Source organism: Colossoma macropomum, unplaced genomic scaffold (genome assembly GCF_904425465.1).
Source record: "Colossoma macropomum unplaced genomic scaffold, Colossoma_macropomum, whole genome shotgun sequence".
NCBI lineage: Eukaryota > Metazoa > Chordata > Actinopteri > Characiformes > Serrasalmidae > Colossoma > Colossoma macropomum.
Genome location: NW_023494789.1, coordinates 7719983 through 7744327, shown reverse-complemented (window position 1 = coordinate 7744327; position 24345 = coordinate 7719983). Strand labels below are relative to the sequence as shown.

Here is a 24345-nt window from a genome sequence, read left to right as displayed (position 1 = left end):
TCGTTATTGTTGATGGAGATCATTAGAGCAATATAAATACACTGCATATGAATTAAAATAGTATTACATTTCCACAACAACAGATCAGTATTTAAATGTAAGGCAAAACTAGACATAAGTGCTTCAAGCATATTTTCAGTTCCTGTAGAAAGTGCTTCAAAACTGTGGTTTAAACACATCAAAGTTCCATGCCTTGGTCACATAATCAAATACATCATTGATATTTTAGTAATCACCCCATTCTCTGGTTAGTGTTTCCATGCCTCATCACACAGTTTTACCAGTGACAACACTCTGCTGCTGGTGCGATACAGTCTGTGAGGTATGCTGTCCTGAGATTCCAAATCCTAAGTTCTTGAAGACATTCTCACTCTCTGCCCATGTCTGCTGGAAGCTCTTCAGAAGTTGCTCCGCTGAGGCCTCAGGTGGTACATCAAGAACAGGAACCTTTCCTCGCACCACATCTGCATATGTTGGAGGATCACGGCGTGTTGTCACACTCTGAGAATGAGATGTAATCTCGCTCCTTGACCCAGTTATTGAGTTTCCAAAGTCATCAACAGTGGAGTAGTGCTCTGTAACAGATTGTGTCTCTGAGAAACCTGTGGGTTCAGCAGATTCCTCCTGTTTTTCTAGGTTCTTTCTCTCCTCTCTGAGATACTGGTGGGCCTGCTCACCCATTTCAAACACATTCTTCAGGGCCTTAATATCAAAAGTAGGAATCTCCTCTAGTTCGGAAGGTTTTTTCTGTGGTTCAGCCTCAGCATCCTCTGTATCGCTGCCTAGTCTTTCAGGAATTACAATGGGCTCTCTCCTAACATAGACTTTGGGCTGTGGGGACTCAAACTTATTGACAAGTTTGGACAGGTCAACCCTGGGCAGATCATCCTTCATCCTCTCATGGACGTCTATAGGGATCTCTGTCTCCTCTGTGTCTGGCTCCAGCCGCTCTGGGATATCAATGGGATCCTTCCGTATGTAATGAGGATTCAACTCCGCCCTTTGAGCCTCCTCAAAAAACTCTCGCTTGTCTTTCACAGTCATCATGGAGTCACCATGGATCTCCATAGATGACTCAAGTGTGGATGACTCCGACATATGGGTCTCAATAGCAAACTCTTGGCGGCTGGATGAGCGCAACTCCTCCATTTCACCTTGCACCTTCATTATATGCTCGGGCAAAGGCATGGGAGGAGGAGTTGTACCAAGGGAAAGCTTGGCAGTTGTATCTCTCAGTTTGGCCAACTTCTCAGAGTGACTCATGGTTGGAGAGGGAGTAGCTCGGTTAAAACTTGTGGGGGTGTCTGTGCAACGAGGTGGGGGTGTTGGGGTTGCACCTGATCTGTAGGGTGGTGGAGGAGAGGGGGTTACTACCAAAGGAGAGTCTGTCCTCCGAGCCGTCTCAATGCAAATATATGTGGGAGACGGAGTTCTCATTCTAAGCTCTGGAGGCATTGTTTTGGAGTCTGTAAACTTTGACTCGCTTAGCTCTTGAACCGTTTTCTCCGCAACCCTTTTCTGAGTCTCCACTTTAGCAGAACCAATGCTTATTTTAGATATTTTCTGTGATGTTCCACTGATTGTCTTCTTCTCCTCTACTGCACTCTCTGACTTGCCCAGTGCAGCTAAATTTCCCTCTAAAAAAACAAGTTTTGCTTGAGCAAGGTTCCTCACATAGACGATGATCTCCTGAAGTTTTTGCTTATTGAACTGTGCACGGATTAATTCTGCCTTTTCCTCAGCTCCTACTAACCAGTCAGGGATCATACTCAGCATTATCTTGACTGACTTTGCATCTGTTTTGACGACTTTTTCTTGCATCTCCCTGATATGACTCAGCAGTTTGTACATTTCCTCATACTTCTGAAAATCGGATGTCTCTGATGCAGTCACATTCAGTTCTGATTTCTGTGTTTCTTTCATTTGGCTAGGCCCCTTCTGAATGTGTTTAATGGCCTCCTCGCCACTTGCCGGACTCTTAATTTGCTTCTTGATCTGAAACTTTCCCTTTTGTTGAATACTTTGCTGCTGAACTGTGCTCTGAGTGACCACTTTTTCTTTGTGTACCACAACATTCTCCTCCTTAATAGCCTGCTGAGACTGAATAACTGTTGTCTGACCTGACCCTTGGTGATGAACTTCCATAGACACGGATGGTAACACATGATGTATCTCCACTGATGGTCTAGGTGCCACAGGCGGTGGTTGCCTGATCTCCTTCTTTATTTTTTTCTGGGGTGTTTTCAGCTGTATCTCCACTTTGGCATCCTTGGCGGTTTGCTCCCCTTGTTCTTGTTTCTCCACTTTAACTACTTTTTCTTTAAGGCCAGTAGTCATTTGGGAGCACACTTGACCTGCACAAACCTGAGATACATGCTGTGCACTTCTTACATCCTCCACAGCCATCTGCTCTTTCTGGACTGACTCTTTCTTTTCCTCCTGCTTCACTTCTGTGGGCACCTTAAACGTTTTAACTTTGAAGCTTTGGGTGACTTTTGGGATCTTCGTAGGCTGTGAGGAAACCTTCTTTGTTTCATCAGTTACCATTTCTTCTGCTTTTGCAGAGACACTGGCCTGACACTGAACAGATGTTGAGGATTGCTGCATAGATTGAGCATGGTCTTGCTTGGAGATGCTAGTGTGAGAGCTTGACTTTACATTTTCAAAGTGTTCAGTTGCTGCGGATGTTGGCTGAACTTTGATCTCGGCTGTGGCCTTGCCGATAGTAGTAGAGGTCTGCTTTTTATCTGAAGCAACACTAGCTGACTCAGTGCTGGCTTTCTTACTGACTTTGGGAAAGGAAGGCTTGCTCAGCTGAAAGCTTGCAGGTACCTTTTCTGTTGGTGAGGGCTGAGCCACTTTTGAGGAAATTGGTTTTGCAGGCCTTTCTTGTGCTGACATGACCGGCTTCTTTACAGGCTCTGGCACTGTAGGCACCACTGCTGGCTTCTTTTCAGGTTCTGGTTCCTTAGGCTGTTTCTGTTGCATTTCAGGTGTAATTTGTGATTGTGCAAGTTTCTCTGTGGTGGACTCCACTTTGGTCACACCAGCTACAGACTGAAATGGTGTGTTAATAGGAGATGTTGGAGTTGACCCTGTCTTGTTCTTTTCAGCTTCCTCTCTTTGCTGGCGATATTTTTCCTCTGCAAGCATGAGAGGTGTCTTGAATTTCCTTGCATAAGGCCGTGACTTTGGATCATCAGCAGGCTCTGGGGGTGGTGGAAGCTTAACTGGTGGCACAAATACTTTTTTAGGTTGAGGTGGCTCCTCAGGTTGTACCTTGTGTACTGGGACTACTGAAGGAGGTCCAGTGGCTGGTGGAGGCGGCATTTGAAGTGACTTCAGACTTTCCTCATGCTTTTTCTCCATCCCTTTGGTTTCAGTGACTGTTGTAACATGTGTTGTTACTGTTTCCTTCTGATCAGCCACAGACGGTGGTGGTGGTGGGGGAGCAGGAGTGGCTTGCTTTTTCTGCCACTTAAATTTGGGTGGTTCTTGTTGCTTTGGAGGCTCAGTCTTAGGCACTTTGAACAGAGGACGGCCCTTTGGCTTTCCAGGACTTGGCTGGGTCACAGAGCTGAGTTCCTGTTGGGATGGTGGAGGAGGAAGCAAGTCCTGAGGAGGTGGGGGAAAGAATTCACCTTCTGCCTCACTGGTTGGTGGAGGTGGTGGTGGTGGAGGAGGAAGATCACTATCCTGCCTCATTGCCAAGAGAGGACGAAGAGGGATATCAGTCTCTGTCACTGGAGATGGAGGTGGAGGAAGTGAGAGCTCAGACTCAGAGGGTGGTGGTGGAAAGTTTGGAGGAGGAGGGAAGTGAATTTCTGGCTGGGGCTTCTTTTTGATCATTCCTTTTGGATTAAGGTTCCTGTTCAGACTCTTAACATTTTGTTCGGTTTTCAGACTCTTAACATTTTGTTCTGACTTCACATTTTTTACACTGTGCTCTTGTGTAATGGTCGTGTTCACTGTTGTCACCTCAGTTTGAACCTGTGTGATCGTCTTCATTTCCTGTGTTTGTTTCATGATTTCGGCTGTTTGTTTAGTGTCTTTTGTTTTACTCTCTCCAGAGGACAAAGCGACACTTTCACCTATTTTCTCAGTCATTTGCTTTCCAATATTCTTTTTCTTTATAGTCACAGGATTAGAGATGTTTTGCTTCTGCTTTACGTCTTTTATGTTCATCTTCTGTGAAACTTGGGAGGACCCAGACTCGCTCACTGTCGTTATATGCTTGGTTGTAGATTGTTGCTCTTGAGCAGAGGTCTGGCTTTCATCAAATTTGACTTCTGTTTGTTTTTGTGTGCCTGTATGTGATTCAGTACTCTGAGATATGTTTTTTGAAATGAGTGTATTTGCAGACTTGGAATCAGCCTTGGGTCTTGTAGGGCATTCACCAGGCTCTTGCTGAGGAGGCACTGGATTATTTATTGGAGCTTTACCTTTTCTGGAGGGATTCATTTTTGACTTCTGACCTGACTGTTCTTTCTTCTTCATAAGGCATTTGATGGTTCCTTTGACATCTCCCTTGACCACCTCCTCCTTCTCTATTTGGGTTTGTTCCTGTTCATAAAGAGACTTAATTGACGATTTTATGTCACCCTCTGTGCTTGCTCGTCTCTGCATATGAGAGGACGAGGCAGGTTCTAGTAAGAGCTGAATGGTGCCCTTTACATCACCCTGTTCGCTCACTTGATGCTGGAAGGTTTTCTTCTCAGTTGATGCCTCCTGTAAACTTAGTAAAGTGGTGTGGATGTCACCTTTAACAATTTCCTCTTTCTCTACCTCTTTCACTGCCTGTTTTGCCTCCTCCAGGCATCTTAAAGTGCCCCTGATGTCACCTGGGACTAAGTCTTCAATGATAATTTCAGTCTTAGCAGTTGTTGATTTCTCAAGGGATTCTAGAGCTCCTCTGATGTCCCCAGGAATGATCTCAGGCTTCTCTAGTTCTTTGAGTTGGTTCTGGGCCTCTTTCAGAGACTTGAGCGTGGTGTTGATGTCACCTTTGACCACCTCCTCTTTCTCAACAACTTTGCGCTCGTTCACTGCTTGTGATAGTGAGTCAAGAGCTGCTCTCAGGTCTCCCTTTACAATCTCCTCTTTCTGCAGATTGTGTAAAGAGTGCACTGGTTCCATCATAAACACCTGCACAGTGTTGTGAACGTCCCCAGGAACGATATCATCTTCTGCCACGGTTCGTCCAATGGCCTGCTGATTGTTCCTCAGGATCATTTTTGTGTGCTCCACATCACCTCCAATAATCTCTTCTTTGACCTTCTCCTCATAGGTCTCATCTGATCCTAACTGAAGTTGTTTGAGGTAGTCCAGTGCTCCAGACTCAATACAAGTCGAATAGAAACTCACATTGCCTCTCTCTGAATCACCGACCTGTATTTTAGAGCCTTTCACATCAGAATTGGACAACAGCATATGTAGAGTCCCACGGACATTTCCTTTGATAATATCCTCTTTCACAAGGCTGCTTCCTTCTTCTTTGTTCAGGAGTGAGTATATAGTCATCCTCACATCTCCTTTCTCATCTTCTTGAATTAAAATGCCATGTTTAGCAGACCCTTCCTTCTTCAGCAGGTTGTTGATGGCTTCTTGTATGTCTCCTCTGATGATTTCTTCTTTCTCTACATTAACACCCCTATCCTGACTAAAAAGCTGTTGGACAGTTGTGTTGATATTCCCCCTCTCCTCTGCATCAATGGTGATCCCCCTCTCTGTTGTCTCACGCCTGTTGAGCAGGTTCATCATGATGCTATTCAGGTCTCCTCGAATAACCTCCTCTCTCTGAATCTCTGGATTCTTCTGATTCAGTAGTTTGTACTTGGCCATCCTAACATCACCAATCTCATTTGCTTCTATAAGAATGCCCTGGGAGTCAACCATTTTCTGACTGTAAAGCTCCTCCAATGTCTCCTTGATGCTCTTGCCAATGATCTCTGTCTTCTCCACACTGGTCTCGTTAAAGTCAGTCAGTGGCGTGGTTTCAAAGAGCCATGTTGTCGTCTTCACATCAGCTTTGGGAATTTCCTCACGAGAAACCACAGTTTCTGACCCATCAGTGTCCTTGATACGATCAAGAGGTTCTTTTTCAAAGAGCCACACTGACTGCTTAACATCACCCTTCACCACTTCCTCTCGTGTTACTTTCTCCATTTCATTGTATTCTGACCCCTCTCCACGGATCTTATCAATTGTATGAGTTTCAAACATCCACGTAGCACTTCTCACATCGCCCTTTTGGATCTCACTAACACTAACGGTTCTCACGTACTTCTCAGACATCTCATCACTTTCAAAGCGCTGCTTGTTTGTTTTGACATCTCCACCCTGGATATCTGCAACTGTCTTGATGGTGACTTTCATATCCTCAGCAATTTCATCAAGCGGTTGCGTTTCAAACCTCCACCTGGCTGTGCTGACATCACCTTTCTGTATATCTTCCTGTGTAACTGCTTTGATGACATAAACTTCATCCGTGTCTCTTATTGAGTCCAACGGCTTTGTCTCAAACAGCCATCTTGCCCCAATCACATCACCTCTCAGAATTTCTTCCTTGGTGACAGTAGTAACTTCATGAAAGTGTCCCTCCTTGTCCTGAATAGCATATAGTGGTTGTGTCTCAAACATCATGGTGTAGTTTTTCACATCTCCTTTTTCAATCTCCTCCCGTATGATGCTTTGAAGCTTATTAATCTCTGTCTTAGAAGAGTCTTCCTGAATCTTATCCAAGGAAAATGTCTCAAAGATGAATCGGCCTTTGTCAACATTGCCTCCTTGAACATCTGTCACTGTGCGCACCTTAGATTCCTCAGCATTCTCCTTGATGGTATCAATTGGCTGATTTTCAAACATCCAGGTGCAGCTGACAACATTTCCTTTCTGGATGTCCTCAGCCTGACGAGACTTCAGTTTCTTCATGGTCTCCTCAGAAGAGGAGGTTATAATGTCAGATGACTGGTTCTCAAAAACATACTTCATCCTCGATACATCTCCAGACTCAATATCAATCTGCGTGAGTCTCTTAAAGTTACCATGCTCCTCACCCCCGGTGATATTCTCCAGGTTCTCAGTCTCAAAAAGGAAGCGGGCCAGACGTACATCTTTACCTTGCACGTCCTCTTGCTTCACTGTGCAGGTTTTCAAGACAGTCTCTGACTCGTCTTTGATACTGTCAAGCGTCTGTGTCTCAAAAAGCCATGTGCATGTTTTAACATCACCTTTCTGTACCTCTGCGGTGTCCTCTGACTTTACCTCTGCTTTTTCATACAGCACGTCCATTGGCTGAGTCTCAAACAACCACCTGCATGTCTTGACATCACCCTTCTGGATCTCAATAGTCTCATTTTTCCTGTTGTCTTCTTCCTCCATGTTGCTGAAATACTTGATCCCATCAAGAGGCTGAGTTTCAAACAGCCACTTTGCTGTTTTCACATCACCTGCTTCAATCTCCTGTTTAGAAATGCCCTTTATGATCTGAAACTTGTTATTGCTTTCGTCAAACTGATCGATTGGCCGGGTTTCGAACATCCATTTGCAGCTTCGCACATCACCCTTCACAATTTCTTCACGATGCACAGTTTTGACCTCATGGTAATGCCCTGAGCTGTCCTGTATGGCATACAAGGGTGTGGACTCAAAAAGCACTTTGTTTGATTTCACCGACCCACTTGTCACACCTTCTACTGCTATTTTCTGTTTATCTGTGCACTTGCTCAGATCCATGGTCTCAAATATCTCCTTATAGTTGGTGACGTCACCCTTGTCCAGCTCTTGTAGCTTAACTGTGCGAGTGATCTCTTTTTTCTCCTCTCTGATTTGCTCCAGCGGTTTACTCTCAAATAACCACCTCTGATGTCTCACATCCCCCTTCTCCTCTTCTGAGGCAACAACCTTTTGCAGTTTTCCAACTTCGGGCAGCTCCTTCAGATTTTCCATTGGCACTGTCTCAAAGAGATGCCTGGTGGAAGTTACGTCACCTCCTAAGATATCCTCTGGTTCCAGTGGCCTGGCATTGGCGTTGTCTTTTAGAATATCCATAGGCTGTGTCTCAAAGACCATGCAGTGCCTCCGAACATCAGCTCCTATGATCTCCTCTTTTTGGGTTTTGGTACTCTCCCATTCCTCATCTTTGATTTGATCCAGCGTTTTTGTCTCGAAAAGCCACCTGCCCCGATTCACACCACCTTGATAGTTCTCCTCAATGGAGACGCCACAGATTAGCTTAACTTTAGTAGGGTCTTTATTGATCATATCCAGTGGTTGGGTTTCAAAGAGCCAACGTGACGTTTTCACATCACCTTTCTCAGTCTCCTCACGTCGGACAGTCGTAATCTGCAGCATTTCACCAGAGTCTCCTCTAATGACACACATAGGTTGGGTCTCAAACATTCTGGTTGTAGTTTTGACTTCCCCTTTCACCTCTTCAAGCTCCGACTTTAGCTGTAGGAAGTGTGATTCATCAATAGTCTCAGTGTGCCCAAGAGAGTCGAGATGCTGAGTTTCAAACAAGTATCTGGCAGTTTTAACATCTCCTCCTGTGATGTCTTTTGTATACACCACATGCTCCTCTTGGTCATCTTCTTGGTAGATCTTATTCATGGAGTCTAGTGGCTGTGTCTCAAACAGCCAGGTTGCAGTTCTGACATCACCTCTGGCTAGATCTGTTAGTTTCCCACTGTGCTCCACTGAGTCAGGTGTTTCTGTACCTAGAGCATCGATAGGCTGTGTTTCAAACATCCAAGTTGTGTATTTTACATCTTTCCCAGCAATGATTTCCTGCTGGGCGATGTTCCTGCTTTCACTCTCATCTGGCGTATCATCTTTAATGGCATCCAGTGGTTTATTCTCGAACATCCAGCGCATAGACTGCACCTCACCTTTCAGAATCTCATCCCATTCCAGATACTCTCTTTCTGGGCTCATACACTTCCCAGGACTGCTGCCGTTGTTCTCGAAGACGTACCGTGCTTGCTGCACATCACCACTCACTTCCTCATCACTGTCCATGTGAGAATGCTCCATTTCAGTGATGAAGTCTCGCTCCAAGTTTTTGCGTACCTCTGGATGAATGTGCTTGTACAGGCGTTTCAACTCATAGAGGTTCCTCTGCTTGGAGTACTGCTCCTTGCTGACATGGTGTTTTTGGGGAGCACCTTGATCAAGAAGCTGGGGAGAGGGACAACTTATTGGGACCTCTGCAGGCACCTGAAGGAGGTCGGTGGTGGATGGTGGTGGGGGGAATTGCTCAATGCTTCCATAGTGGGCAGCTGCAGAGGCAGAGGAGGTAGAGGAGGTCTCCTTCATAGTTTTGGTAACAGACTCATAACTACCTTCTGTTGCAATCTTTGATGACATGTTAACCGGGGCCCACTGAAACTGGTTGTAATCAAGATCAATCTTTGTAGTTGAGGGGAAAAAAAGGACAGCAATTGTTTCAATCAAAAGATGTTCACTGAATTTAAATTCTGAAACTATTCTTTGTGTGATATATAGCAGTAGTTCTAAAACCGTCCCAGATTTTTGCTCCAACCTAACTTGCAACACAAAGGAATAGAGCAAAAAATTTGTAGGCGTCCCTGAGGACAGGTTTAAGAACCACTGTTGTAGAGAGAGTAAAAAAAATGTATTACGTAGTACAAGGCAAACCCAATAGAATAAAGATAAAGCAGATAAAGAAGAAAACCTATTTGCAAAGGAACCTGACACTTAAAACATATTGGCCTATCACATAGTAGCACAAAGTATCACAGTATAAAAGTATTAAAGTTCTTAAAGTGGATTTTTCAGCTCCCAGAGCTATAAATGTGTAATGAGCACACAGGGTACATATAGCTTTCAATTTATGCAGAACAGTGATTCCTAATGATAGCAGAAATATTCTGATGAAAAAGTATAGATATGCGCACTGAACATTGGTAACTGTGATCATAAACCTTCATTACCTTGATGTGCTTGCTTGGAGTGGCTTCTTCTATGCTTTTTTCATGCTGTTGTTTCAGAGCTTGGGCGGAGACCTTAGGCAGCTCCTGACCTCCGATCACCACCACTGAGAGGAATAGCAGAAAGGGGAGAGTCATGATTTAAGACATGCCAGAAAAAACATGATCATACTTCAACCTTCTTCACAATACAGGACTGAAGCTATGGACTAAATGGCTTCTTTTGTGCACTTCCTAATGTATATTACACATTAAAAACTGGTAATGGGAGTAAAAGTTGAGCAAACCAGAACCTTTGGGAGTTCAGCTTGAACCTACCTTTTTCATCAAAGTGGTTCCCAAAGCTGGATGCTATGTTCTGTTGAATTTTCTGATCCTGTGAAACCTGTAGCAGTGCAGCATGAACATAGAAATGCTTAATATTTAGCTATACCAGCTCAAAAAAATTAAAAAAATGTTTTTTTTTGTGATTCTCTGTGATCATACCTGCATGTCATGGCTTTCTCTCATGCTGCTTCTCATACTCATTTCAGATGAGCTCACCACCTCCTGTTAATAGACATAATACTTCCTGTAACTGCTAACTGTAACTGTAAGACATGAGGTACTTAGTACTACTTATTGTTTCCTCTCCACATGTTAGTTATTCAACATCTTTCTTTTTAAAGAGTCCACAGATCTGCCTGTATTTTTCCCCAATTCCCCCAATTTTCTCCCCAATTTAGTCATTTTCTGATTCCACCCACTAGGAGGGCGAAGACTAACACAGGCTTTCTCTGAGACCTGTGAAGCGCCACCACAACTTTTCGAACTGCCGCTGACGCAACGTCATTGGACAGCCGAACGCACTCAGAGAAAAGATCCAACCACCAGATCTGTTACGTCAGCTAAAAGACGCCATCACAATGGGAGATGCTACCCACCCAGAGAGAGTGAGGCCAATTGTGCTCTCTTGGACTCCTTTTTGCATGAAAAACTCTCATAGAGTGTAAGTCTATGGATGAAATTAAAACACTTCATAGAAATCTTAAGTGATATCACATTAAACCAAAAGTGGATGGACGGCAGCATGGTTGTTTTACAAGGGGATGGTTTCTGTCATTTTTTGACATGGGATGTGCCATCCCCTCGATCCCATCCCCTCAAATGAAGCCCTGGCTATCATCCAATCCTTTATTAAATTAAATCAGGTGTGCTGCTGAAGGAATTTTGACCATGCCTTCAACATGGTGGTAGTACGAGGGAAGACCGACTGTTTTTCCAAGCAAAAACACAATTATTGTCCAGAAAAATTAGTACTGTATATGAAAATATGTCATGTTTTAGCACCAAAATTACAAATAATTCTCTCAACACTTAAATTGTTCTGTATGAGCGGGTCTGTCTGCATGTTTACCTGTCTTTGCTGGAAGTGGTACTGTGTGACGGTGCTCTGAGAGCTGGAAGAGGAGCTGACTTTCTGACTCTCAAACTGCTTCTTCACACTGGCCAGACCACCTGGCAAAGAGCAGGCCTCAGAGTCCTCCATGACCTAAACACAAACACAATCACAGACAGCATAGTGTTGCTGCTTAGTTTGTCCTGTAGGAGGCATTGCAATGTTAAAAAACAAGACTAGTAATCTCTCTCTCTCTCTCTCTCTCTCTCTCTCTCTTTCTTAGATTAGTTCACACAGTGATAAATATTCATCAGGAAGTGGGAGAGTAACTCAGGAAAGTGGAAACCTCTCGCTTGTCTCCTCTCTCCTCTCTGTGGAGGTAGATAGTAAATGGATAGTATTCGAGTGCGTGTGTGTATGAATATGTGCTTGTGTGCTCTTACCACACTAGCAGAGCTTCTCTCCTCCTTGCTGATGGCAGCCTGGTACAAGGCCAGTCGCTGTTTGAGAGGAACAGTCTCAAGTTCACCTTCAGCGTGTGTATCTCCCCGCGCGTCCCTTGAAACACCTGCACTGTCTGCAGCTAAAATTCACAAAGAAAAGATGTTGGTTCGGCATTTCTCTGCAGTGATATTACTGTATCTCAGTCTGAATGCGCTGATGTGTTTGGAGACGTGAGGGTGATTGATCTGGCGTCTCCAAACATCTGGACTGAGTTGAAGAGAATAAATAAATTAGCTTAGCTGTCGTTATGTGTCTAGCCAACGCTTTTTTCCATAGCAAATAACAGCTGCAACTGTCAGCTGGAAATATAGGCTTGAGTGCATAACTCAACATCACCACGGTAGTGATGGTGCCACTGCTACATTAGCTGAGATCAAACTTGTCTTGGTTAGAGGAAACTGCACTGATTTTCCTCAATTTCTACATAATTCCACTATTGAGATCAAACAAAGTCATTCAGAGTGGTTTGGTGTGCAGTCTCTGCTCTAGAGAAACTTGATTCAGAGTTGTTCACAGTGGTGGTGATAGGAACCAGACGTCTGAGGAGTTTAACCCCTTAAAATTATTTTAAGGGGATTTTTGGTTTAACCACAAAACCCCCCTTAAAATTACATACTAAAATGTACTATTTAGTAACTAAAGGGACTTCAGTACAAACTGAAAGAGCTATTCTTAGGTTATAGAAGTGTAAACTTTGGGACCACTAGTGAGCTCTGGCCATTTAAGGGGTTAATGCTTCTAAAAGCTCAATCAATTTGTTTTGACTATGGTACTTAATACTCAGTACACTATTTTACGGTTGTTCTGCAGTGAGTTTTTTGGTAAGAAACATATTTTTAAAACCTACTTTTCCTACTAGGTACACCAATCATCTTGGATTGTAAATAAAATGGCTATATTTGCATTGTAAGCTTTATGCAATTCCTCGTTCTGAGACTGTAAGGCTCCTACCACTTAGCCCTCTGTTTTGCGCATTCACGACTAGGGGTTGGGTGTCCCAATATTTGTTGAGATAGAGGGGTAGGGCGAAGTGTTAGAGCTACACGGTCCTCCAAACGAAGTTTTTTCAGAAGCACACTCCAAACAGTGTTATGAGAAAAAAAGAAGAACCAGCAAGTAACCAAAGAAACCCATTTCTCCATTAAAAATTACGATAACCACTGTTCTTAGTTTGTTCGTAGGTTTCCACTGATCTTAGTTTAATGTCATTTTGATGTATTTTAGTCATAACAAGCATAAAATCGCTAGTGATATGCTAGTGTCTTGGTAGCTAGCTAACTTTCCTGTTCCACCTTAAATAGTTCAGCGGTACTGACACCTGAAGTGCCAGAATGTAACTGCTGCTCCATTTAAGGTCGAACAGGAAAATTCGAACAAGATGCTGGTGAATATCTGACTTCAGCTTTGTGTCACCAAGAATTAGGGGTGGGCATTAATCAATAATTATCGTATCCCCCCTCTTTGAAGGCATATGATTCCCTAAATGTAACTAAAGCCCAGCAGTGAGGAGCTGAACTTTACCCTCCTCTGCTGTCACTGCAGACGGGCAGGGTCGCCTACAGAGCAGCGCTAGTAGCTGTTAATGAAGTAATGCTCTTTTTATTTGAGGGTCCCATTTCATAGAGGAAGATTTTAACCACTACCCTCTGTAACTTAGCTGGAAGAGCCAAGGTGACACTCGAAATCAAGGGGTAGAGGTAAAAATAAGAAATGGAATTGGGCTTAAGTTTCTTTACAGGGCACTTTGTTTACATCTCAACAATCTCAACAGGGGAAATTCCCTTTAACCCCTTAAATGGCCAGGGCTCACTGGTGGGCCCAAAGTTTTATTACACACTTCTATAACCTAAGAATAGCTCAGCCAGTCTGCATAGAAGTCTCTCTAGTTACTGAATAATAAGCCTTAATCTGTAATAAGCCTGAGATTTTAAGGGGTGAAGAGTCAGTTCTTTGGTGTCTGGGATACAGTCGATTGGTGCTTAGTGTTAGTCTATTTGCTTTAGCTTATAATAATATAAGATACCGTCATATAAGGTGCTGTTTAGAAATATATTTGCATTTCAAAAGAACTGATTCACACTGACACCTTCAACTACCCTCCCCATCACACACCACACATTCTCACTACATACTTGGCCCAATGATAATATTTCATCAGACCATGAGCAGAATTTTAAAAACAGTGTATTCAGATCAGATTCAGCCATCAGGACAGCATGAATAATGACTGATGGATGATGCTCTCTCTCTCTCTCTCCCTCTCATTCTATAGTTAGATCTACAGGCTTAGTGAAGTGTGCGGTATGCTGTTGTAAAATGTGAGAGTCAGTTTCATCAATCACTGTCTGAATTAACATTCAGGACACCTTCATCAACACTGGTGCATCCGCTTTAGTTTAAACCTCAGCTTTAATATGCTGCTGACACGTCCTGAACGTTTTAACAACTGTCACTTCTGACATCCCTGAAAATAAATGTATTAATGATACAAAAATCACAACAAAGCAAAAGTAAAAATGTGTAATACACGCTGTACTCACTGTCCACTTTATTAGAAACATCTTCTTTGTGCTTCTACTCACTGGTCATCTGCCTTATATATCCACCATAAATGGTACTGTGCAGAAATCAGAGACCACCCTCCATTTATTTCCAGTCTAAACTGCCATTAAGTACAAATTATTCATTATTTAGTGCCAGAGAAGAACTATTACTCAGTATTTAATGTGTTTTAAAGAAATGTGCAGGGATATTTTTTCAGTCTTAGAAGTTGGTTGCATTTTCCGCTTCTCATGATCCAATTAATCCCAAACACATTCGGTGATGTTGAGGTCTGGATCATTGTTCTGAGAACACCAGCAGCTTCTTTGTTTGATTTTAGATGCGCTTCTTCTTTCCTTTTCTTAGTGAGTCTTCTGGCAGATCCTTTCAGACTCATAGCGGTGAGCCGTCTTCTCACAGTGGAAGGATGGACAGAAACACCTGTGGATGTTTTCAGATCTGAAGCAGCTTCATTTTCTCCTCTCTCTCTAAGATGAAAGCTTTAAGTGTTGTTTATCTGATGGGGACAGTGTTGGTGTCTACCAGGTCTTGCGGGTGGTTGTTAGGAGTCCAACTTTCTCTGTATTTTTGAATGTTTTTGAACTCCAGTTTTGGAAAGTCCTGTTTTTTTTCATTTTTTTTTTCCTTATGCAAGTACATTATCTTGTAGCTAATCTCATAAAAATGAATAACTTGTACTTTTTGGCTGTTTTGACTGGAAGTTAAATAAATAAAAGGTGGTCTCTGACATTTGTGAACTTAAAGAACATCAACACATTTGTTTCCAAAGTAAGTAAACTGAAAGCAAATCTGTGTTGGCGTAATATACTTTGTTCATATGGAAATGATACACATTTCGATTCAGAGTCAGTGCATCACTTTTTCAGTATAGGCCTGCTATGTACTCTCTGTGTCCCTGCTCTGGAAAAGCTATCTGAAATTGTTTGGCACATTCTTGGAGTTGAGTGTCAAAAGGAATGACGCCTGCGGTGGGGATGCAGCGCGTGGCTAAGCAGTGATGAATTTAGGCCACTCACCATCACTGTGTCATAAACCCACACGCTTCTCTTACATCAGTTAAGCGCTGCAACGGCACCATGTGACGGAGGTATGTTCCCTGGGCCGTTAATTTTAGCGGCCCTGCTATTTAGAGCATGTCAGTGTAAAGCTATCCAGAGAGAGCGAGGAAGAGCGAGACAGAGAAAGAGAGATGTGGTCTCGAATAAGCTGGGTTTTAGTAGCAGCTGGTCAGAAACTCTACACCTGAGAGATAGAGGACATTCGACACTCTTCAAACAGAAGGATGGAGGGATGCGGAGACAGAGGGATCACGCACTCGTTTGTCATGGTGGTAAGAAAGACAGATCAGCAGGGAGGACAGACAGGCCTTCGCATGCCATGTCAGAAACCTCAAGCAACAATGTGGAACTGGAGGTGCTGAAAACAGCACATATATTGACATATATTGTGCATATATAATACATTTTAAGAAATATATGCACATATATGTTTCTACATTTGGAATTTTGATGCTAAGACATTGCATAGATTGATCTATATTGCACACATATTTTGGATATTAAGAAATATATGTATATATGCTTTTCTACATTTGGAATTTTGTTGTTGAGACATTATATATATTGATATATATTTCATATATATTCTAGATATTAAGAATATATGTTCACATTTGGAATTTCAGGGCTATGATATCACATATGTTGACATATATTCTGCATGTATTTTAGATATAATGAAATATATGTACATATATTTTAATACATTTGGATTTTTGGTGCTCAGCCATCACATATGTTAACATATGTTGCACATATATTTTGGATATTAAAAAATATATGTACATATTTTTTCCCACAATTGGGATTTCGGGGCTAACACATCACATATGGCACATCAATTTTTTGGATGTAAAGAAATGTATGTACATATATTTTGTCTTATATTGGTACTGACAACATCTTACAATATATTTTATTTTCATAGCGGATTGCACTGCAGTAGAGTAATCTGGGCAGAGAGAAAAATTAAACCAGACTTATTTTACTGCAGTGCCTGCTGAGTATCATATTTCAGATGGGTGTCTGAGGAAGAGATACTTCCTGAACGTCAAAAGCATGAGAAAGCATTTCCAGAAAGCTCCACTGGTCCCATAATTCCCTGCTAGGCTAATCCTTTTTCCCTTGCAGATTCTCTCACGCTCTTCCATTTTCACTTTAAGGACCATTCCTTTACCAGCTAAAGTCATTTAAAGGCTCAGTCAAGCAATTAAAACTTACACAATTACATTAGAAATCAAAAAGAACTCAGGCCTTTAAGTACATGTGTATAAATCACCCTTTCTGGACTATTCATTTAACATCCTCAGCGATTGTAGGGGCCCATTTACGGAATTGGAATCAAAATACAAAGAACAGGGAATTCAATTAGAAAAGAAATTAACTAGCTTTTAAGTACAAACCACTGTGGATAACACACACACACACACACACACACTCTCTCTCTCCATTGTACAGTAGTGGTGGCGCAGAGAGTTCTAGTGCTGGACTCTATTCTGAGAGCACTTACAGAGGCCTCAGGCATACAGGCTATTTGAGCCGGTGCTGCATTTTATCAGCAGCTACCATTTGGAGACATCAGAATAAAACCTTCTTTACTTCTGTCCTTTACTATCTTACAGTCCTCCAAAATGTTTCCGTGTCCAATAAGCTAGCGTTTGGAATTTGTAAGTGTATATATATTTATATATATTCATACAATATTGTTGAAAATGTAGATTACAAACTTTTGAACAGTGTTTTCACACTTTTTGCCTCTGTATTTCACTTTCAGGTCCTTAATCCTGTCTCTATTTAAGCTAAAGTCAGGAAAAAAAACATTGAAAAAGCTTGAAGTCACTTGACCAGTAATTCAGTGGCCATTCGAAACTCTTCACTTTCAAAACAATAGAGTGACTCATTACGAGCAGCTCTCTAATTACTTTGTCCTCATGTAAATCACTCTCATCAATATTCATTTTTCACTCAGCCCCCCGTGATGTAATCGTGTTACATGTGAGCCCTCGATGCATAATTGAGGAGCGCTCGCTAGCCGAGGAAGCGGTCTTTAACCTGAATATCAGGGGCCTGATTAAATCAAAGGCCAGAGTCAAATAACTCGGTTAATAAGGGTGATTCTCAGTTGACCATCCTACAATGAACGAGACCTGCTTTAATTTGTCTTAATATAATCAGAATAACCACACAGTACATGATCAAGACTTAGGTACAGAAAAATATTAGCCAGAGTCTGTATCACTGTACAGTCCCCAACAGTAGCTGTACAATAGTATATTGAAGATCTTTAACATACAAAGAACACAGATAACGTTCCTCTAACTGCCAAATCACGCGACATGTGTTTCACGCTAGGCCCCATCTCAGTAAAACAGCACTTACCTAATACAGGTCTATTGCTGATATCACCACCTTGGTTCAACGTTAGTACGGCGTCACCTGGACGATACAGATCCCACCTGGAGATTTCGGCTAAGTCGCCAACTCAGACACCTGGTTTCCTTGTGTGTGTATGCGGATGCGTGTGTGCGTGTTTGGAGACCAGCTCCAGACTTCTGTCCTGTTCACCTCAGAGTGGCAGAGGGCAGAGACAGCTGGTTTTATTTTAGACAAGCACCCCCCCTAACCACCTCCCCCCTCCTCCTCCTCCTCCTCCTCCACCTCTTCTCTTTAAAAAAAGATGACCAGGATCGGCAGCATTGGGGGCCCTTTTTTAGCCCGGCTACCAGACATGCCCTTAACCTGAAGTCATAGAGAGAGACAGTGTCACTCACTCATGCATGCAGTCTGAGAATGAGACTCATTCACTATCACCTTAAAGTAAGACTGACCAACCAGACACACATGCGAGTGAATCTACGAGACTAAAGTGGAGTTACGCTAACTAGTAAATGAATAAGACCTGAGTAAGACGTTAAGAAACCCTACATGAAACATTATTTGTTGTGCCATACGAGAAATATGCTTCACATAAGAGGGAGAGTCAGCGAGTAAAACATAGCACACAGCAGCTGTTCATGTATGTGAGGAAGAGGACTGAAGAGGAATGTTTGATAATTTCTGCATAATTAAATGGTTAAAATGTAAACAAAGTCATTCAGAATGATTTGATGTGAAATGCTCCATTCTAGAGAGACTAAGTTTGTTCACCGTGGTGGTGATAGCAACTAGACGTCCACCTTAAAATGTTCCCTCACAAAAAGTTTTTACATTAAATGGTTATGAATACATTGAAAGATGCCTGAGACCTTGTTTTAAGACTGTTTTGAGAGTCCTAAAATAAAAGTCTTAAAAAAAAAGTACCACTATTTTACCTTTATCACCATTACATACAAAAATAAAAAATAACTAACTAACTTACTAAATGAATAAATAAATAACCAGATAAATAAATAAATATGTGTTGTAGACATTGTGACCCCTGGTTCCTATCCGCGCCACTGTAAAGAAATCTGGGTCAGTATGTTTCTCTACAGTGAACTGTTTCACATCAAACCACTCTGAATGGCTTTGTTTACATCTCAACCATTAAGTTATGCAGGAATTTTGAAAACTTGGTGAAATTATCCTTTAATTACACAATCATTCAAGAGTTAATCCAAGAACTATAATGTCTTCCTTCATGATCATAGACCAACAAATGACACTTTCTGATTTCTGGTCAAAGGTAGCTAAAAACTTTTATGTTGGTTTTAGTCTCCTTTAGTACCAAACATTCATATATATTACACAGTGAACACAATTTGACATGGATTATAGAGCAATTCTACAAATGTTTAACAACACCTGCATTACCACATGATTGTTGGGATGTAAACAAAGTCATTCAGAGTGACTTGATGTGAAATGATCCATTCGAGAGTTTGTTCACAGTGGTGGTGATAGGAACCAGACGTCCACCTTGAAAAGCTCACTCACAGAAAGTTTTTACATAATATGGTTATGAATTCACTGCCAGATGTCAGAGACATTGTTTTACGACTGTTGTAACCTAAAAGGTTACACTTAAAAGAAAAAAATCTTTATGGCTGAGAGGTATATGCAGAGTCCCGAAATAAAAGTCTTAAAAAAAAAAGAATTACCACTATTTTACCTTTACCAGCATTACACACATAAGTCTGTATGTTTCTCTACAGTGAACCATTTCATGAGTTTTATATGTAATGTTGGTCCTTTTAAAATAGTGATAAAACTGAAAAAAGTAACTTTTCTTTGGGTTCTACTTTGCCACACACTGTTAGAAATAAAGGGTTTGTGCAGGTACATTTTTCATTCATCAAGGTACAAACAATGTAAATGTTTCCTTAAAGGTACAACAGTGGTTTTAAGGTCTAATTGTGTACCTTAAGTAAGTTTTTCCAGGTGAAAACTATATATTTGTACCTTTTCATAACCGAATGTTTTAAAACAGACCAATAAAATAAAAAGCCTGGAGACGAGACGGGGTGTGTGGAGTCAATACAACTTAGAAAATATAATTTCAATGGATTATGGTACAGTTATGTTTCCTGACTAAAGGTACTCAGATGTACCCTTGAGGAAACCACCTCAGTGACAAGAAGGGTACTGCCCCAGTGACAGTTTTGCACTTTTATTTCTGAGAGTGTATAACACCCAAAAAGTACCTGTTTTTTTACCTCGTAATACCTCGTAAAACAATGTTTCAGACATCAGCCTGTATATTTGTAACCATTTCATGTCATAACTTTCTATGAGGGATAAACTCTTCAGACATCTGGTTCCTATTACCACCACTGTGTAAGTGACTCTGTACTAGAATAATGCATTTCATACCAAACTGACTCTTTACATCTTCATCATTTACTTATGCAGAAATGTAGAAAAATTGGTGGAGTTGCCCTTAACTGAGTTGACCAGACAGACAGTAAAGTAAACTCAGCTGTGATAAGAAGAGTTGAAATATTAAATGTCTTTCAACATAATACTCTACAACTGCTTACGCAGCCTTTGAAACACAGTTAAGCAGATGAAGAGAATACGCTTAATATGCTGGACCTGTTGTTGACATGTACAGTCAAGACAAACTACCAGAGAGAGGATTAATTCAAATCTATTTTTAACTTTTACCGTCATAAGATGAGCAACTAAAGAGATGAATCAACATCACAGGATGTACAAGAAGCATAGATTCTCAGTGGTTCACTGCTTTAGATGACAGATCTGAGTCAGTCCACGATATAAAGGCACTGATCTCACCTGGATATGAGGCAGTATACTGTGAATAGGAGAACGGTAGAAGGATCTGACCTGGATGAGACGTGTACAGTAAAAAAGTGATGCATTGAATTTTCACATGAATAAAATATATTACATCATCGTTATTGCCAAGAGTGAGTGAACTGAGAGACAGGAGTCCGTTGATGTAATACATTTTTTTTGCATGTAGAAATTAGCTACATATTTGAATCAAGAGAAAACAATGCATTACTTTTGTCAGTGTAAATAAAATGTGAATGTCTAACCCAAAACAGCTGACCCAAAGCAAATTCTTCTGACCATTTTTAAATAAATATAATTTGCTTAACATTCTACTTAACATCCTTAAACATTTTCAGAGTTTGAATACAGAAAACACCCAGGCTGTCTCTAATTTTCCCGCCAGAACTAATAAGACTTCTATAAAAGGGCAGGAGGCGTCTAAGAACAGCCCCTCTAGTGGCCTGAGATAGTCACTGCATTAATATGATTGCATAACAACAGATGAATAATGTAAACGGGTCTCTGTGATGATTATTTTAATATCTTTAAGTGTGATATACTCTACCCTTCAGAAGTTTGAAATCAGTGTCAGCATTTCAATAATATAAAACAATTTGGTTGCAGAGAATATGTATGTCTATGTGTCTGTGTGTGTCTGTGTGTGTGTGTGTATGTGAGTGTGTGTGTGTGTGTGTGTGTGTGTGTGTGTTTGTATATAAAATTAAAAATGTGCTTGTACAGTAACTCTACAGCTTTCAAGGAAATTAGTAGGAAGCTTAGAAGCTGTAAAGAAAAATGAAGAAATGTTAGATGTGTCCAGAATGATGAACTGAGCTGTAGAGGATTCTAAATGGAGAAAGCTGCCTAGATTTGAGATAAAATCAATAACCATAAGTAATCATGTTTCAAACGTGGAGATCAAATCTCAAGATAACTTAACAAAACGTAATTAAATAGATAATTGTAGTATAATTTTTAACGTCGCTGTTGTTGGAAGAAAACCTCCAAAATGATAACTTATAAGTTATTAAGATAATGATAAGGAAAAAACATACTTTACTTTTAATGTAAGTCAGTGGAACCAGGCATTTTTCCAAGTCATTTTGGGCCGTTTATTTTGGTCCATTCAAATTTATACACAAATGTAAAAGGGTATTTTCAAATTATGTCAAAAACTGAAAAAACAACAAAAATGGAGATATGAAGTTTTCTTCTGACAGCAGTGATATAATAGCTTAAAATACTGAGTAAATTTGAGGAATACTGAGGAAAATTTGAACAAAAAGCTGATGAATGAGAAGCGACTTCAGCCTTGTAAAAATCAAACACTGAGAGACATTTTAGAAGAAACTATTCTACTTTTGAGTAAAAGTTTCCTGTCAGAGATGTGAGAAAAGCAGCTATAGCTGAGCAAAAGTTTAATGCAGAGCAATGTAAATGAAATAAAATACAGTAGCACATACTGAGACATATTTACAGCCAAGATGGTAAAATGGATATAAAATGTTGTGCCTCCCAAGGTGGTTTGATTTTTGTTAAAAGAACAAAATGGCTCTTCTTAACATTTACGTTGCCGACCCCTGACCTATGCCAAAAGTATGTGGATACCCTTTCTAATTATTGAGTTCAGGTGCTTCAGCCACACTTCTTGCTAACAGGTGTATGCAACCAAGCACCATGCAATCTCCAAACACAAACACTGGCAGTAGAATAGGTCATGCTGAAGAACTAAGTGATTTTAAATTTGGCAGTGTCATAGGATGTCACCTTTGCCACAAGTCAGTTTGTGAAATTTCTGTCCTGCTAGAACTGCCCCGGTCAACTGTAAGAGCTGTTATTGTGAAATGGAAACACCCAGGAGCAACAACAGCTCAGCCACAAAGCGGCAGACCATGCAAACTCACAGTAGGGGTGCACCATGAAGCACAAGGTGTATAAAAAACACCCATCCTCTATTGCATCACTCACCACAGAGCTCTGAAATGCCTCTGGAAGCAACATCAGCACAAGAACTATGCATTAGGAGATTTTGGAAATAGCTGAGCAGCTGCACACAAGTAATAAGATTACTACACACAATGACGTATCAGATGGAGTGGTGTAAAGCATGCGGCTACTAGACTGTGGAGCAGTGGAAATGTATCTGGCAGTCTGCTGGACAAATCTGGGTTTGGTGGATGCCAGGAGAATGCTAGCTGCCAGAATGCATAGTGCCAACAGCAAAGTTTGGTGGAGGAGGGATAAAGGTCTGGGGCTGTTTTTCAGGGTTTGGGCCCCTTAGTTCCAGTGAAGGGCACTAATAATGTTACAGCATACAAAGGCATTTTAGACAATCATATGCTTCCAACTTTGTGGCAACTGTTTGGGTAAAGTTTCTGTTACAGCATGACTGAGCCCAAGTGCACAAAACAAAGTCAATAAAGACATGGTTTGATGAGTTTGGTGTGGAGGAACTCCAGTGGCCTGCACAGAGCCCTGACCTTAACCCTACTGAACACCTTTGGGATGAACTGGAACGTTGATTGTGAGCCAGGCCTTCTTGTCCAACATCAGTGCCTGACGTCACAAATGCTCTTTCGATTGAATGGGCACAAATTCCCACAGACACACTCCAAAATCTTGGGCAAAGCCTTCCCATCAGAGTGACGGCTGGTGCAGGCAAAAAGGGGGTGGGGGGGCAACTCCATATTAGTGCCAATGGCTTTGGAATAGGATGTCCGGCAAACTCACATAGGTATGGTGGTCAGGGGTCCACATACCCTTGGCTATATAGTGTATGTCTTATTCTCCTATCGAGAATAACAACATAAAGTATAACCCATTTTGTATGTTTTAAACAAAAGTGTGATTATATAGAGATTATAGTTTATATAGTTTTGTACTGAGAAAAAAGAGGCAGAATTAAAAAAAAAGATGTTAATTAAGCAGTCATGTTAATTCAGCTGTAAAATTTGAATATTTTCTGCATTCAGTTCAGTAAATACTCATTGTACAGACAATAACAAGTGTTGTTTATTTTCTACCATAATATTGTTTTGGTATCCAGCATTGTAAAAGTACATTTGGTACCAGTATCTAAATCCCAGTTCTGGTAGTGATAATCATAACTTTCTAAGTATTCTTGAAAATGAACACAATTTGTTGAAAAAAAACAAAAAAAACTCACTACAGAATCACAGAACACTTAGGTTCTCTAGTTTTCACAACATATTTGCTCATCATGCACATCCATTCTTAAACATGACGTGATGTGTCTCCAAGCAGAAGTATCTTTTGACTGAAGGGAATGCAGTAACAAACGCTTTAGTCATAAATATCCAGTCAAAAATATGCTCTGTATGTGTTACAGGGTAGGGGGGAGGTGTTGTTATTGTAGTGTGTATGGGGTGTGTGTGTGTGTGTGTGTGTGTGTGTGTGTGTGCCTAAACCAGCAAGTGGGTTTGTGAGGCAGAAGTGTGTAGGTCCAATGAAAGAGAGAAGAAACACGATAAACAAGATTGTCTATTTAAAATTAGTGTTGATAGACAGATTAGAGGGATAAGTAACTGACCCTCACACACACACAGATTTATGTACCCATAGGCGCCAACCAGGAGGAGTGCTGGGTCATTGTCCAGAAACTAAATTTGGAGGGGCAATACCCACCCAACTTTGGTGCAAAGCTTCAAAAAAAGCC

At 41.2% G+C, this 24345-nt stretch overlaps 1 protein-coding gene across 3 annotated transcripts in view; it reads right to left on the bottom strand.

The window, feature by feature from the left end:
* The window catches only part of xirp2a (xin actin binding repeat containing 2a), a 44717-nt gene that overhangs the window by 1683 nt on the left and 18689 nt on the right, over positions 1–24345 (bottom strand). For 2 of the 3 annotated variants that reach the window (XM_036569955.1, XM_036569956.1), the window contains exons 3-8: positions 11772–11911; positions 11347–11481; positions 10437–10499; positions 10269–10335; positions 9954–10057; positions 282–9408 (exon numbers count right to left, since the gene is read on the bottom strand). In XM_036569955.1, coding sequence (XP_036425848.1) covers positions 282–9408; positions 9954–10057; positions 10269–10335; positions 10437–10499; positions 11347–11481; positions 11772–11911 — 9636 coding nt within the window. Of the gene's footprint in view, positions 1–281; positions 9409–9953; positions 10058–10268; positions 10336–10436; positions 10500–11346; positions 11482–11771; positions 11912–17831; positions 18062–24345 lie in introns of those variants that run through there. The other variant, XM_036569957.1, reaches the window with a different exon arrangement.